The 16,007-nt window shown below is 32.7% G+C and overlaps 2 protein-coding genes across 3 annotated transcripts; one reads left to right on the plus strand and one right to left on the minus strand.

Moving 5' to 3' along the window:
- The first annotated feature begins 1,010 nt into the window (after positions 1–1,010).
- On the plus strand, positions 1,011–4,596 carry LOC21387320. 2 transcript variants are annotated; one of them, XM_010102279.2, is made up of 3 exons: positions 1,011–1,520; positions 2,257–2,377; positions 4,239–4,596. In XM_010102279.2, exons 1-2 carry the CDS (start codon positions 1,112–1,114, stop codon positions 2,337–2,339), a joined length of 492 nt encoding a protein of 163 aa, XP_010100581.1. In that variant the 5' UTR covers positions 1,011–1,111; the 3' UTR covers positions 2,340–2,377; positions 4,239–4,596. The 2 variants fall into 2 exon arrangements, with proteins under 2 accessions (XP_010100581.1, XP_024024061.1); XM_024168293.1 differs by having other exon boundaries at positions 4,296–4,596.
- A 4,454-nt stretch (positions 4,597–9,050) lies between these two features.
- Positions 9,051–13,989, minus strand: LOC21387321 (F-box/kelch-repeat protein At1g51550). Its single transcript, XM_010102280.2, has 2 exons — positions 13,331–13,989; positions 9,051–10,216 (listed from the first exon to the last, which is right to left on the minus strand). The coding sequence occupies exons 1-2, from the start codon at positions 13,806–13,808 to the stop codon at positions 9,246–9,248; spliced, it is 1,449 nt and encodes a 482-aa protein (XP_010100582.1). The 5' UTR covers positions 13,809–13,989; the 3' UTR covers positions 9,051–9,245.
- Between the last annotated feature and the right edge of the window lie 2,018 nt (positions 13,990–16,007).

Below are 16,007 nucleotides of genomic sequence, written 5' to 3' on the forward strand. Positions count from 1 at the left end.
ATTTTACTATTTGTTAATAATTATTTTTAAAGGGTCAAAAGTCATTTTGTTTTAATTTTAAGTAAATTAGTTGTGGGTCCAAAAGGAGAGTCTCTTATTTCATATTTCTTCTCCTTCATCTTCTCTTTCTTACCAAATAAATAAGAGTTCGTTTAGTACGAAGATTCAAACTAGAGTGATTCTAATCATGATTCTGAAACAGATTCATGGTTCGTAATTTTGGGTTCAAATCATGATTCTGAAACCATGATTCAGAATCACGGGTTTAAATCACCTTCAATCAAGAGGGGGTAATTTTAGAATCACGAGTGATTCTGATTTAAAACATCACATCAGATTCCATATTATGATTCAGAATCATCAAAACCAAACACTAATTTTGAATCATGATTCAGAATTACTGTAAATAAACACTAATTTTGAATCAAGATCTAGAATCGTGATTCTGAATCTATATACCAAATGCCCCCCTAAGAGATTCACCTTCTCTCTCTGGTCTCCCTCCCTATTACCAAATAAGGCCCCATTTGGTAGGAGAGATTGAGAGGGTTGAAAGGATGGAGAACGTGAAGAATGAAGAAGATTGTAATAATTTTTTTATGTTGTTTAGTAGGAATAAGAGTTAAAAAAATAAATGATAATTTTTTATTTAATTATTATATTATCTGTTTTACTATTTGTTAAGAATTATTTTTGAAAAGTAAAGTTTATATTTTGTTAATTATGTTTTTAATATTGATGATGAGTTTATTTAATTAGAAAAATTTCCTTTAAAAACAACACCGTGAATAGAAATATAATGAGCTTATTTGTAATATATATTTATTATCAATTAAAGATTAATGATTAAAGATATTTAAAATTTTTTTTAAAAAAAATTTATAACTTAAATTATAATTTACATATGTAAAAAAAAATTAAATTTAAATTTTTATATTAAAAAAAAACACTATAGTAATAACCTTATAATGGAGAAAAGACCAACCTTTTCTATAAAAAGCGCAAGACCATTTTTTTTCCCCTTTCTTACCCCTCATCTTCTTATCCATAACCCAAACTCTCTCCAGAATTTCTCTCTCTCTCTCTCTCTCTCTCTCTCTCTACTTTGTAAATGGCAAGATCTCTCTCTCAAACCCTAACCCTAAGTCGGCATCATCTCTCCCCCAAGTTCCCGCAGCCGTCGTCGTCGTCTCTCCTCCTCTCCCTCCGCACCCAATCAAACCTCCCATCCTCCCACGGCGGCGGCGGCGATCTGGCCGACCTATCCGACGCCTCATCTTCATCGTCCGATCCTCTCCTTCGGAAGCTGGAGGACGCCATCCACCGCATCATCGTCCGCCGATCCGCCCCCGATTGGCTCCCCTTTCTTCCCGGTGCCTCTTACTGGGTCCCACCCCCGCGATCCCGCAATTACGGCCTCAACCACCTCGTCGAGAAGCTCGCCAATCCCTTGACTCAGGAGGAGTCCATGTCCACCACCACCGTTCGCGGTTGGCCCTCTTCCGACTACTTCATTCATGGTAATTTCCCCTTGTGCCTCCTTTTTTTTTTATTATCTCAATTTTAGTTTTGATCGGATTTGCCACAACCCTAGTTATTGTTTGTATCTCCCAATTGGAAAAAAGAAATTTATGTTTATGATTACAGTTTCCTTGGATGTCAAAGTTTCAATTTTTAACGGATTTGCCGCTATGAGTTTATTTAAAGATCTATCTTTGTTTAATTAGCAGTGCAGTGCATCAAAATCTCGATAGTTATTTGACTTTTCAATAGTAGCTTGCTTTTATATCTAAATTCTGCAGAGTATTTATTGTTCGAACCATAAAAATTGGTTTGTAGTGATGTATTGTGAATTGAATTACCATCCATGAGCATTATCGATTTTGCCTCAATCACTCCGCAATGAACTCGGCTGCCTTCATATATAAATATATATAATTTTTTTTTTTTTTTGGGGTTGGCTTAATGAATTATTTGCTGCTTTTATTCTGTTTGGTCAGAATTAGTGAAGGGAAAACCTCAGAATATTTTGGAAAGTTAGTTTCCTAGCTCATAAGATAAGCGTATCGGTCATTGCATTACATGGCTCAATATCGGCAGTAAGACCTTGAATTTTGTTCAAGTTTTGGATGTATTTGTATGCAATTTAAGCTATGAATCACAAGGGTGTTAGTGTTTGTATGGCAATGTTCCTTGTCATTTGATCTTAAAATGGTGCAGCTCATGCCTTGGATTTTCCTCTTTGTTGTGTTGCAGGTGTATCACCTCATCAGATAGAGTCTGCAGAGGAAAGTTCTAAATCTAATAAGTTGCTCCAGTTGGAGGATGAGGAAGGATAAATGAATCGTTTCTTTCCGAAAGAAAATTGGCCCCTCGGGTGAGTTTTCTTGCTTACTATGGTTAAACTTTTGCCAGGATGGAACTGTGTATTATGTTATATCATACAAGATTAGTTGCTTATAAATAAAGTTGTAAGTAATGATGTAATTGAGTCTAGTTCAATAATATTAGGATATAATCGCTTGAAAGATATGTAAGGTTGATGTAATCCCATGCCTCGACTTGCAAATTGTAAACTTAAATTTGATAAACTTGTGTTGGCCTCTGCTGTTTAGTTTTATGAAATGCTACGGGCTCGTTCGGTAATATTTTCAAAATGATCTTGCTTTCAATACAAAAGTGAAAATGAGATTGTTTTGAAGATCATTTTGGAACTGATTCTGAAATTGCATTTGGTTGGTCTTTTAAGAGATTTTTTAAGTATAGTAAAAAAGTAAAATCGTGTTTGGTAATATTTATGAAATTTTGTTTCGAGTACATGTAATTAATAATGTTAAATTATTATATTAAGTAATTAATAATTGATAATCACTTAGCAAATAAAATTAATATATTAATAATACAATAGTAATGGATATAATATAATTAATGAGTACATTGGTAATTAAATTATATATATATATAATGAATTAGCATGCTAAATAATTAAAAAATAGTAATTAATAATCAGTTCTAAGTAATTACTATGTTAGTAACGTAATCATATTTATTAGTTTTTAAGTAATTAACAAGTATATTAAAAAAATAATTAGTATATAAATAATATATTAATATTCTATTTACTATTTATAATTAAATAATTAGTTAATTAATTATTAGTATTTATTTAATAATCTATTATTTGATATATTGTGTGATCAATTTTTGATAATTATTCTTTAAATAATGATGAATTGCTAATTATTAATTATTAATTACAATTGATTAGTATATTACAATTTATTATGTAATTTAATGTTGATTATTAATTGAGTAATTACTATTTTTGTATTTATCAACTATTTGCTAATTAATAGGTTATAATTAATATATATGATATATTAATTATTAGTTATTTATTGAATAACCTTTTTGTTAATTATTCTATTATTAATATATTATATAATCAATTTTTGGCAATTAATCTTTAACTAAATAATTAATTAATATTTAATATTTATCATTTTTATTAATAAAATTACAAATATAATAATAATAATTAATAATTAAGTAATTACTAATTATTTATTAGTTATAGTCATATCTATTTATTAATTATTAATTAATATATTATATATTTAGTAATTAATAATTAAATAATTTAATATAACATTGTTGGTAAGTACTAGAAAATGAAAACGAAAAAGGAAAAACAACTTTTAATCGTTTTCTAACTTCCTTCACAAAAACCATTTTCATTATTTTTTTGTTTTCGTTTTCAAACCATATATATGCTAAACAAACGCAGTTTGCAGACCGTTTTCATTTTCGTGTCTCAAAAGACGTGTGAAAAAAATAACTAAAAAACAGTTCCAAACGATTCTTCCTTCTTGTCTTAAGGATTAAAAGGGAAGTGATGAATGAAGCAAGCCAGGTTGGGATTCTGTATAAAGTTGTACTTGTACATGTATGATGAAATATTTCAGGAATAGTAATGCAGAATATGCTGTCGTGTGGACTAGTTAAGAAGCTAAAGAAAGTTGGTTTTGCATTGGAGCCTGCTTGTCGCCCTTTTACACCACCCACCCCAACCAAAAACAGTATTTCTAATTTCTTTTGCATAATTGACCACCACGTTGATTTTTGTCATCTGGTGATGATTAGAAATCTTTTTAAGAATTGATAATTGCTCGATTGCGTTTTGCAAAACAAATTCATTTCGCTAACGATGGCTTTGGTCGCATGGGAAAAATGTGCAGGCTTATGAAGACTTTGTAAATATAATAATAATGACGATAATAATAATAATGTTGTAGAAGGAAGGAAAGGATAAAAAAGAAGCGGAACCATCAGTATGTGTTGAGAACAGAAGAGGATACTTTTCCAAGGAGAGCTTTTGTACAGATGCAAACCTGGTCAGTTAGGGCACAAAAAGAAAAGAAAAAACAAAGAATGTTTCTGCTGATGAATATATTTATTTATATTTGACTCCTAAGATTAAAATGTTTAAATGTGATTAGCCAAGCTGTTTTTGCTCTTTAGTTTAGTTATATGTTCCAATCCAATGTATTTATACTCTACGCGTTTCGAATGGTTGATTATGTATTTTTTGTTTTTCAAAATCTGCCTACTTTGAATAGCTGGCATCATCCACTCCTCTCTGGCCTTTTTATTTATTTGTTTATTTGATGTACGTTAATTTTTTTTTATCAAACAACACATGTATTGTATTGCCATAGGTGTGGCAATGCAGCACTAAATAGTGATGAACAACAGCTAATTTGGGAAGAACATAACCAGGATATCCCGTTATGATATGATCTTGCATGTTTCTGTGCTCCAAAATATGTTAAAATATAAATCTTTATTGTAAAAAATATTAATAAAAATTAATTGTCCCACTTAATATCAGCCATTAATTTAAATGGAGGGCTGAGATTAAGTCAATTTTATATTACTATTGTGGTTAGTATATACCCATACAATTCCAAATAAATCTCTAAAACGTAGTTTGTTAAAGAAATTTTAAGTGATTGCTAACCTCCAAAACTCTAGGCAAGAAGTTCCTCTTAAAAGCAATTGTTCAGGTTTTTGGGATCTTGATCTTTGAGTGGTGGTGTGGTTGCCGGAAAAACTTGGCGAAACGGACTCCATTGAAGAAAGGAGTTAAGGAATTCGAGAAAAGCCCTTTGCTGTTCTTAGGTTTCCGTTCGAAGAGAGGTTCCTACTCCTCTCTCAACGTGTTTTGTGTTTTTTTTTTTTTTTTTTTTTTTTTTCCAGATATTGTCTTTTTTTTTATATTATTATTACAAAGGATTTTATGTTTTAAGTCATTTTGCCAATTAAAACTTTTGGGTAGTCATTTTGCAAATAAAGAAACCTCTTTATGTCATTATGATGAGGAATGGCTAAACAATTTCATGCCTTCGATATATGTTAATGAAGCTAGTCACAACTCAACATCGGGATCAAAATCACAAGCGTCGATGACTAAAAGTCTAAAACAAGTCCAAACACAACAGAAGATGTAACTTGAAATTAGTAGATTTTTCATTTTTCAAAGGAAGGTGTAACTTAAAAGAACATTACAGCCTCCCTCAAAAAAATAAAAAATAAAAAATAAAAAAAGAACATTACAGTTACAGCAAGTCAAACACGCACGCCATATTTAATAGCTTGTATTCTCTTGTATTGTATAAGATGTATTATATCGCATTATGTTGTGTTGTGTTATCATAATACAATACGCTGTACGCTGTTTAGTGTCATGATGTATTGTGTAAGGGGTCAAAATGTAATTTTTTAAAAGGTCAAAATATAAATTTCAAAGTTTTGGGGTCAATGAAATTTTTAAAAAATTTTGGAGTCAAAGTCTAATTTTACAAAAGTTTTGGGGTCAAAATGTAATATTGCAAAAATTTTGGGTTGAAATGTAATTTTTAAAAATATAAATTTGCATTGTGTCACCTCAAATTTTCACCAATTATAGGATCCGACATGCCCCTATTTTGGCCTAATCCCGACTCCTAGTTGTGCCCAAACCCGATATGAATCATCGATTATCTATAAAATAATAAAATACAATACGCTAAAAATGAACCGTATTCAATAATACGACATACACCGTATTAATTTATCATCCATATAATATATACAATACGATGATCACACTAAACATTGTATTATTACATTATTATTCAATATAATGCTCCAATACAGTCAAACAAACATGCCGAAACTGATTTCTAAACAAACAAAATTTGTACGCCCTTTACGTTCATCATATCACTTAAGATACAAAGAATTTCGTGTTGTTTGAGCTTTCCAATAGCTCGTAACATCCTTTGGATTAGAATATAGTACAAATATCTAAATTAAATCAAAGATAGAGATGCAACAATGGGCCGGGACTCATGGGCTGACCCAGGCCCATCTTGACACAGTAACGGGCTGGATCGACACGGCCCGTCACTGTTTAAGACTCGTCATTGTTCAAGGCATGGCTCAGCCCATAATATTAGTGGGTTGGGCTTGGACAACATATATATCAGCCCATGGGCCAACCCGACACGGCCCCATGAACAATCATGGGTCAGGCCGGGCGTGGGCCGGCCCGTCTACATGATGGGCCAGCCCGGCCCATCTAAGCCCATAATATATTTATGTTTTTTTTTCTTTTTTTAGTAATTTTGTAAACATTTTATGTATAATTATCCTAATTGTACTCTTTTTTCCTTACCAAAGTTTTATTGTCCCACTGGGTTTTCTTTAGAAATATTTTTATTTAATGAGATAATCGTAAATAAAATATTCATTTTCATATTTTCATTGACTATTCAAACTTTTATATTTGTTAACTTATTTAAAAATTTAAAAATAAAAAATAAAAAGAAAAAACATTGAAAATTACATACTTAGATGGACTGACACATCTAAACTCATGATGGACCAAGATAGACATTGAATATGCCAACCCATTCAAGGTCCATGACACGGCCTAACCTGACCCATGTAAAATTGACCCGTGATGTGGACTGGGCCGAGATAATTTTTATATGAGCCGGCCAGACCATAAAATTGTATGGGCTAATATCAGACCACTAAATCTTCTCAGGTAATAACCATCATATAATAGCACTCTCTAATCATCTTGAGGATCAATTAAGATTTATACTTATAGCACAATCAAATATTCCTGTGCGCGACATAAAGAATTAATTACATTCTTATTATTACTACGCACCCAAATTAAAAGAATTTATAGATAGCATGTAAATTTAAAGAAATAATAGGAAGGAGAAGCAGAGGAGCGTAATACCCTGCATCTTCTTGTTTTCCTTCAGCACCACAAAACCTGTAACTTCATGATTCCTAAACAAATAATAAAAGATAAATGAGACTCCGAATAATCATCCAATACACGCTAGACGCACTATGCGGAAAACATTATAGTCTGTTAGCTATTATAGTGACTCTAATTAAAAAAAAAAAATCTCTCATGGATGACGTCTGAGTATCAACTAAGTAATTGTAAAGATTGGAAATTTGAGACGCTAACTTTTTTTAATCATGCATGACGTTTAGTTTATGTATTTTCCTAAACGATTTGTAATCATGTAATAATTCTTTCCTTATCTCCAAAATATTTGAGTCATGAATTCAAATATCGTACCCGTGAAGCTATTCTTCTAACACTTGAAATCACACAAATTTGATAAAAGAGTATTCAAAAAAAAAAAGAAATTAAGTTTTAAACCGATCAAATTAACAATTTACACTCCAAATTTAGAGTGAAAAGTCAGTTTTTCCAATTTAGAAAAAATTTTTATAGTGAGATTTTAGTTAAAAGTTTAAACGTATAACCAGACGTTATAGTTTTAAAATTTCAGCATTTAAGAAAAAAAAATGTTTAAATATTCACTGACGCATTTTATCAAGCGGCTAAGAGGCAAGCTCACTGTCCCAACTCTATGTGCATATAGTCACCTACGGGTTATGATTTTTCCATATAATTCTTACCTAAATTATAACGGAAATCAGAATCATCTACATGCAACGTAATCAATATAATAACTGCATACAAGGAAGCACACTCCAAAGGAAACATAAAATTGAAAAAAAGAATTTCAGTGCAAAAATGCATGTTCATGTTCATGTAATGATATTTACGTGTTCATGTATGTATAATACTGAAGATCTTGTGGGTGTAGTTCTGAACAGTGTTAGAGGCAGGAGTTTTAGCCTCTTGAGATGTTCTTGTAATTTATTTTCGGTAAAATAGTGGGACTCGTTTGGGAATTTTCTTAATAGTTTATTCTTAATCGCGTTTAAGTCTTAATCGAGCCTCCACGTCATCAATCCCTGCCCTAGGGCGTGACATTATGCCTATATTCTTATTGAGAAATGAAAGAGATGATTATAGATTGTGGATTTGATGCTCGAGAGAGATTAGGTTCATAATTCAGACTTGGGAAACACTGTCTAAAGTGCTGTGAGACTGAGAAGAGATCAATGCTTGAATGGTCTAGGTAAGAATCTTGGGTGTTGAGAGGTCAAGAGACGATCAATGATCCTTGATAATCAACCTTAAGGCGAAGCTTAATGAATATGTAAGTAGACGGGTTAGATAGAGATATTAACTCGAATATTTATACATATTATCTCATTTGACCATTGAGAGAGGTAATGAGGTTACATTAAGACCCTTGATCCTTGAATTTGTTGGAATTGGTTAGTATGTACCAAATAGGAGAAACTAGGGAAGAGTGAGTAGAATCAAGACTCCAGATACATTTGTGCATAGAGGTTTCCATATCCTATTTTATTCTCACATTTATATTTGTTCTAATTCTATTATAATTTCAATTAGTTTGGTTGCTTAAATAAAATTGAATTACGATAATCGCAATATTTAGCGATAATTTAACACTCAATCCATGATACTCACTCACCTTATAACTTAACACCGTACACTTGCGGCCTTACAGATAATTTTGCAGAATTGGATGAAAATTTACGGTTAAGAATTGTACCTACCAATAAGGGTCCCTTTCTTACCCTACCAAAACAAATCCTCCCAACAATGGACTTTGCTTTTATCATCTTCATTAGCTTATCTAACAACCTGCTGTTCAGCCTTAGCAAGGCAATCAAACTACTTTGTAAAAAAGATACAGCTACACTTTGTACAAGACCGCATCATTATCATTGGATAGTATGCATGTATACAACCCATCTAATTATAAGCACACAAATCCTATTCCTTTTTACATCTGAAGCACAAGGTCCACTAGAAATAGCTCCCCATCAAACCTTAACCCAGAAGGCTCAGCAGGCTGAAGCAAACCATCCACCATTCCTCCAAAGACGTACAAATACTGCCCAGAGCAATCAGCACAGGCACGATGGAAAGATCGGCACTTGGGTTTATAACCTTTTGCCTTCAACCCTTTCCACATCTTTGCCACCAGTTGCTTAGAGTTCAGTTTAGCTGGCTGCACTCTAATGGATGGAACTACACTCAAGTCTAATAACCAAAAGTCATCTTTGCGGTGTCTGGATGAATCTTCCCCTCCGTAAATTAGCACACGACCCCCCAATATGCGAGTAGCTGAGTGACCAACCCGTGGGAGGGAAACTCCTTCAGGAATGTTTTGTAGTTCATATAGTATTTGCACCCACTTAAAGCGATCCTCGTGATAGTCCAACAGCCAGATATCATTGAGAACTTCATACTCGGATCCCCTGCCTCCAAAAAGAACAGTTCGAAATTCGCCAATGCATGTCAATGTGTGTCCTGAACGAGCTGGAGGAGATGGATGTGTCACTATTTCATACCACATTCCAAAACAAAAGTTTTCAGAGAATTCTAAAACCCACGTGTCACCCAATCTGATTCCATTTAGCCCAATCCCTCCGTGAATAACCATCTTTGTATTGCCTATGCAGCAAGCTCCATGAGCCCCCCGGTGGGGTGGGGTGATGGGTCCCACATCGATCGGCTTCCATGACAATGTGATACCAAGCGTCTCATGGCGTGCTAATTGTCCCACCCATGTATCATTTAAACGGCTACCATGATCATCAATTCCTCCAAATAGAACTAGAGCACCACCAATTTCAACGCATGTGTGTCCAAATCTCCCACTTGGAATTCCTGAGCCAACCTTCTGCCACTTCAACATCCTCTGACAATCATTACCAATGTATGCCACCCACGTGTCATCAAGATGACGTCCTGTGCAGAACAGGAAGAAGAAACGGAATCATTGAAAAATAAAAAATGAAATCTTAGAGCATCATCAGCAATAAAGAATCAAGAAAGATAAACATGAGCTGACCTAGAAAACCATACAGATTGGTACGCTCAATTTAGTGGCAACTATAACTTATGTGAAAATGAATTCCTTCTTAGCCCTTATTGTATCCTTAAATGCCCATTTGGTTATAAGGGTGACTAAGCCTACAATCTTTTCTTGATCTCTGTTCTTAAATTATTTTAACCAATTATCAGTTGCAGAATCAAAGATGTCGTACATTCATTTATTCACAAAGCTCTTCAAACACTCACCTTAGTCAACGAACATTTGGACAAGCTCTGAACAAGTTTCCTAAAGGTGGTGATAAGACGTGATTTTCATACAAGTAGCTGTATTAAGACAAGTCTTTCTTGCAAAAATAAAATGCAGAGGGTGCAAATTGAGGCTTGCACTTATGTATATATTCTGTCCAATATGGTAGAGTAGTTCCCATCTATACTGCGTTTTTATATCAACTACTAGTCTGAGAGAAATTTTACCATTGTGAACAGAATATTTATGAGAAAAACCTTGAATGCAAAATGCAGTTCTAATTTATATATATATAGGACCAGCAAAAAAGACGATTGTAATATTCTGATTTCATATTCACTACTTTGGTGTTTGTAGTTTACGGTAATAGGGGTCCTATAACATACTTGCCATGGCAACTTGTTGGGGCAAAACACATCCCCAACACAACTGTAGTATAATTGAAAGACCCAACATATGATCATGAAAGAATAAACTCTGTGATGTGAGAACTCACAAGTCAACACTACTACATAAAACTTACAAATTTGGATCCACAAGTTCCTGAAAATGATTAGAAATAGCAACTAAAATTTCTCTCTGGTAATTTTCCAAAGCTGAACAATCAATTGAACTCAAGAATCATATTCTTTATTGAACAAGAAAATGAGTTGTACTGGCCAACTCCTATAAAACAGTAGTGGAAAGGTTTCGAGTCCCACTTCTCTCTCAGTCTTGGATTTCCAAGAGTTTACACCAAAGGTCTCAAGGCACTAACTTCCTTCTCCCGAACCACCTATTAATACCTTTTTTACTATTATACTAACGTCACCTGTCATATTACCTACACATTACCACTGACCAATCATAACAAGACTAAACATAACAGAACTAACAAGCCATATAAGCTCACAGCGAGCGACTAACAGCCAACCTTAAGACCCTGCCATGTGTTAAAGTATAAAATTATTATTGGCCCACCTCCTAATAGCTTAAGCTTTTGAGATTGATTGGTAAACTAACATAGTATCAGAGCGGGAGGTCCTGAGTTCAAACCCCCGTAATTGCACTATTTATCCCCATTTAAAATTGTCATCATGTGTTGGGTCTTTAATATATCTTGGGCTTAAATATTCACATGTTGGGCTTTCCAATTAATTTACCCATTACCCATTTTTCAGCCCACACGTGAGGGGGAGTGTTAAAGTATAAAATTATTATTGGCTCACCTCCTAATAGCTTAAGCTTTTGGGATGGATTGGTAAACTAACACCATGTATTTTTTCTAGTCTAATGAAAAATAACGGAATGCTTATCACTTTCCCACAAAATATAGCTGCTAACTGAAAAGTAAAGCTTTGTACATGGACTGGTTTGGTCTGTGGGTGCTTGGTATAGGTCTTATTTCCATAAGAGAACTCAGAAGTAGAAGTAGCCAACACCTCTAAAACAGTCCTTAGATGGGGGCTTGCTTTTGTAGGTTGGGTCTATCTTCTATGCTTTCTTAGCTCACATTCCAAAAACCGGTTTAATTACCAGTTTCGTACCTAGGAGCAGAATGCACACACCTTGCCTATACGGGCTTTACCGCACAAGGAAACCAGAGATTATTTATCCTCGTGGACTGTTGTGCTTGGAATTTGGATGGTAACTCCACAGCTTAGCTAAATACCTAGAACTAACCTTTTGAATTCTAGCTTGAAAACCAGGGATCATTTATTCTCATATCATAATTATGTTTGGAATTCAGAAAGAAACTCTGGAGCTTAGCTACGGCACCAATGATTTTCTTTGAATGTGTTTAAAACTTTAGGGTGACAAACCTCAATTGGCATTTCCATCTCTCTTTTTTGCTATGATACTGGAAATTTCACTAAAAACTATCTTGCATAAGGCTTCAAGTGTAGGCGTATGAATCACGTCTATGTTATTAAAGCTCTAATGATTCAATGTCATTCATCAAAGCCAGCTTAAAGGCCTTGAAGCAGAAGTAGGCTTGAATTATTTTCCGTAACTAGCAATGTTGTTTGTATATTCTTTCCATTCCGACGATTTATATACCTAGAAAGTTATAACCAAAAAATATGGAGAAAAAAAAAAAGGAAAGGAAGAAAAATTAACTCTCCCAAATAGTGGTTGACTCCAGTCATTGTGTTATTGCTTTGTATCCTGAAGCAACAATTGCAAATAGAACACAAGGTGTATCTAACCAAAATACCTTTTTTTTTTTTTTTTTTTTTGCGGTTATCTTATAGGTACAAACATAAATATGGGCAACGTCTATAGATCTCAAGTTATCTACCAATTATTTTTGAATCAAATAACGTGACAAATAAGTTGTTAAAGCTCAATTGGTAAAATATATTTGTTTATACACAGAATCACCAATTTGAAAATGATAATCTAGATATCAGTTGCCACATCACTTGCTATAATAAATAAATAAAACAAAACAAAACAAAAATAGTATTCAGTAGAAAGCGTGTTAATATTTAAGCAATCCCTTGCTATGATCCTCACTATATTTTCCACTGTTTTACAGACTTGTTAAACAAAGCATAAGCAAGTCCAAAAAGATCCATAATCTAAGAACCAAGAAGTGACAGGATTGAAAAGAGAAAAGATCCCACTTTCAGATTCCAACCAAAACAAAATAACAAATTTAACCAAAACCCATTTCAGTCCAATATAACAACATCTTATTGACAACAATAAATACTCAAAAAATGAATACATACTGTAAACAACACATAATAAATAAATAAATAAACGAGGAAAAAGAAGAAGGATGAGTAACTGACCTCCCTCATAGCCACCACCAAACAAGACCAAACAATCAGAGACAAAATTGAGAGAATGAGAAGCTCTGGACTGTGGATAAGCCATTAAATCCATTTGAGAGGGTGTTAGTGTTATCGTTGGGTCTGAGAGTTTATAGCAAGAAACAGAGTCCATCTTAGAGACTTGCGTGTACAGCTTCATCCATGGAATCTGAATCTGATGATTTCGATTACGATGATGATGACGAAGAGCATCAACTGAAGTGGGTCCCCAGTCCCTTCTGCAAATGGATTCCCAGAGAGCGTCTGAAGAAGCTATAGATTTAAACTTCTTGCAGGCCATGGAGAAGGAGAGAATCGAATCAACAGGTAAGAGACGAAGGATTGTCAAGAGATGGTCTTGGGATAAGCTCGCGATTGATGATGTTCCATTGCTGCTATTGCTATTGCTATTGCTGATTCTGCGGCTACTGGTACTGGTGGAATTGGAATCCGCCATGAAAGACAGCAAAGAAAGCTTTCCTTTTTCTTTTTTGGATTGTGGGTTCTGGGATTTATGGGTCTGGGTTGTCTCCCATGGAAGACAAGAAAGACTGTGTTCTGTTCTTTCGCAGAAGAGAAGGGAAATTCCAAAGTGGGTTTGTTTTGTTTTGTTTGATTTTACTATGCTCTCCGGCTTGTTAATGCTAGCTGGGAGATGATAATGATTCATCATCATGTCAGAAAATGGTAAAACTGGCTTCTTCTTTTTTTTTTTTTTTTGGTTTTTTCTAATAGAAGTGTTAATTTCTTTTTTTTATTTATAAAATATATATATATATATATCTCCAATTTGTTGTGAAATTTGGTTAATATTTGATATGAAAATTTTCTATAAATAAAGTTGAAATGTTGAAGTTCCTTAATAAAAAGTTTAACTTAAGTTTCAGAACTTTTTTTTTTTTTTTTTTTGCCAAGATAAATTTAGTATTTTGTTTAATTGATGGACAATAATTTTGTTTAATTGATGGACAATAATTTTGTTTAATTGATGGACAATAAATAAATGAATTAGAAGGGGAGAAAGAATTTTAAAAAAGAGACCGACAACCTAAAAAAAAACTTTATTTATTTTAAAATTTGACTTAAATCTAATGATGGAAGAATTTTGTGATTTGAAATAAGGAAAAATGGTAAAAAAAATTTTGTACAGTTGACAAAGAGACAGATTTGGGGCGGTGGGGACATTTTGTGGATTTGTCTTGTAATATTATAAACATATATTATATATAATACATATGATGACAATTATTCATGAGCATCAACTTCAAATGCATAAATCATAATTCATCTCCTTTCTTTCGCCATTCTTCCTTGTCATGACAACTTTGATGTCCCTTTTTTCTCCTCGTTTGTTTTTTTGTCTTCCATCTGTGCTTTGTTTGTTGGTTTGTAGATTATACGTATTCATCATATACATATATACGATTTTAAGTGGCATCATTTTTTAATTTATACATTAAAAGCAGGGATTGTTAATTGTTATTAAAGGGTTGTTCTTTTATATTTTTGAGTTATGGTGATTTGAGTAATGATTTTGAGTTGAGTTTGAGTTATAATTTGAGTTAAAGTTGTAACTTGAGTTTGTGTTTGGATGTGTACATTTGAGTTGTAATTTGAATTGAGAATATTTTTGAGTTTGTGTTTATGTGGGTTAAAACTTAAATTTATATTTAGATAGTATTTTAATAACAACTCAATGGTGATGAAAAATTTTAATAGGGTATATGGGTGAGATTTTATTCGTATTTTCATTGTGAATCCATAGAAAAAAAATCATCTCAATCATAATTAAAACAAAAAAGTTATGACATTTTTAAGAATAAAAAAAATACTGTTCATTAACTTGAATTCAAGTTTATGAACTCGAGTTGAATGAGAAACTTGAACTCGAATTTAGCCCCAAACTCGAGTTCAAACTCGAATTCAAACTCAAATTTTACAAAAGAACATAAACTTGAATAAAGTTGTACTCGAATTCAAACTTTTTTTAGTTTTGTAGCAAAAGAACAACCCCTAAGAATCTCACCATGCCCTTAGTAAAAGAACCCGGCTTCTAATTACATATAAGGCGCGTGTGAAATTCGTTTTAAAATGATTTTATTTTTTGTATGAAAATGAAATGAAAACGTTTTCAATCTCAGGCAGAAATCATTTTTGAAAATATATTTAGTAGTTTATCAAGAGATTATTTTCAGTGTAAAAAAACCTAATAATGTCTATCTTTCTCTCTCTCTCTGCTCGAGAGAGGAGAAAATGAAAACAAAAAAAGAAAAACGACTAAAAGTCGTTTTTTATTTCTCTCTCATTTTACACTAAACCAAAAAAATCATTTTCATTTCTGTTTTTTTTTTTTTTTTATCTTTTTGATGCCGTTTTATAAACGTTTTTATTTTTCTTTCTCAAAAAACGTAAAAAATAAAAATGGGATTAATTCCAAACAGAGCCATAATTATCTTTCTTTCTTACTTCTAAATTTTACAAGTTCGTAATAATTGTTTTATAAGTCTCACCTTTTATTTCGTTTGTTCATCTTCGAACGCTATGATCTTGGGCTCATCAAAAATAGTTATCTCAATTGAACATTGTAGTAATAAGGACAATAAATATTAGGATTAATTTCAATAATAGTACTCATGAGTAAATGATTATTAATTTT

Source organism: Morus notabilis, unplaced genomic scaffold, assembly GCF_000414095.1.
Source record: "Morus notabilis unplaced genomic scaffold, ASM41409v2 Scaffold917, whole genome shotgun sequence".
NCBI lineage: Eukaryota > Viridiplantae > Streptophyta > Magnoliopsida > Rosales > Moraceae > Morus > Morus notabilis.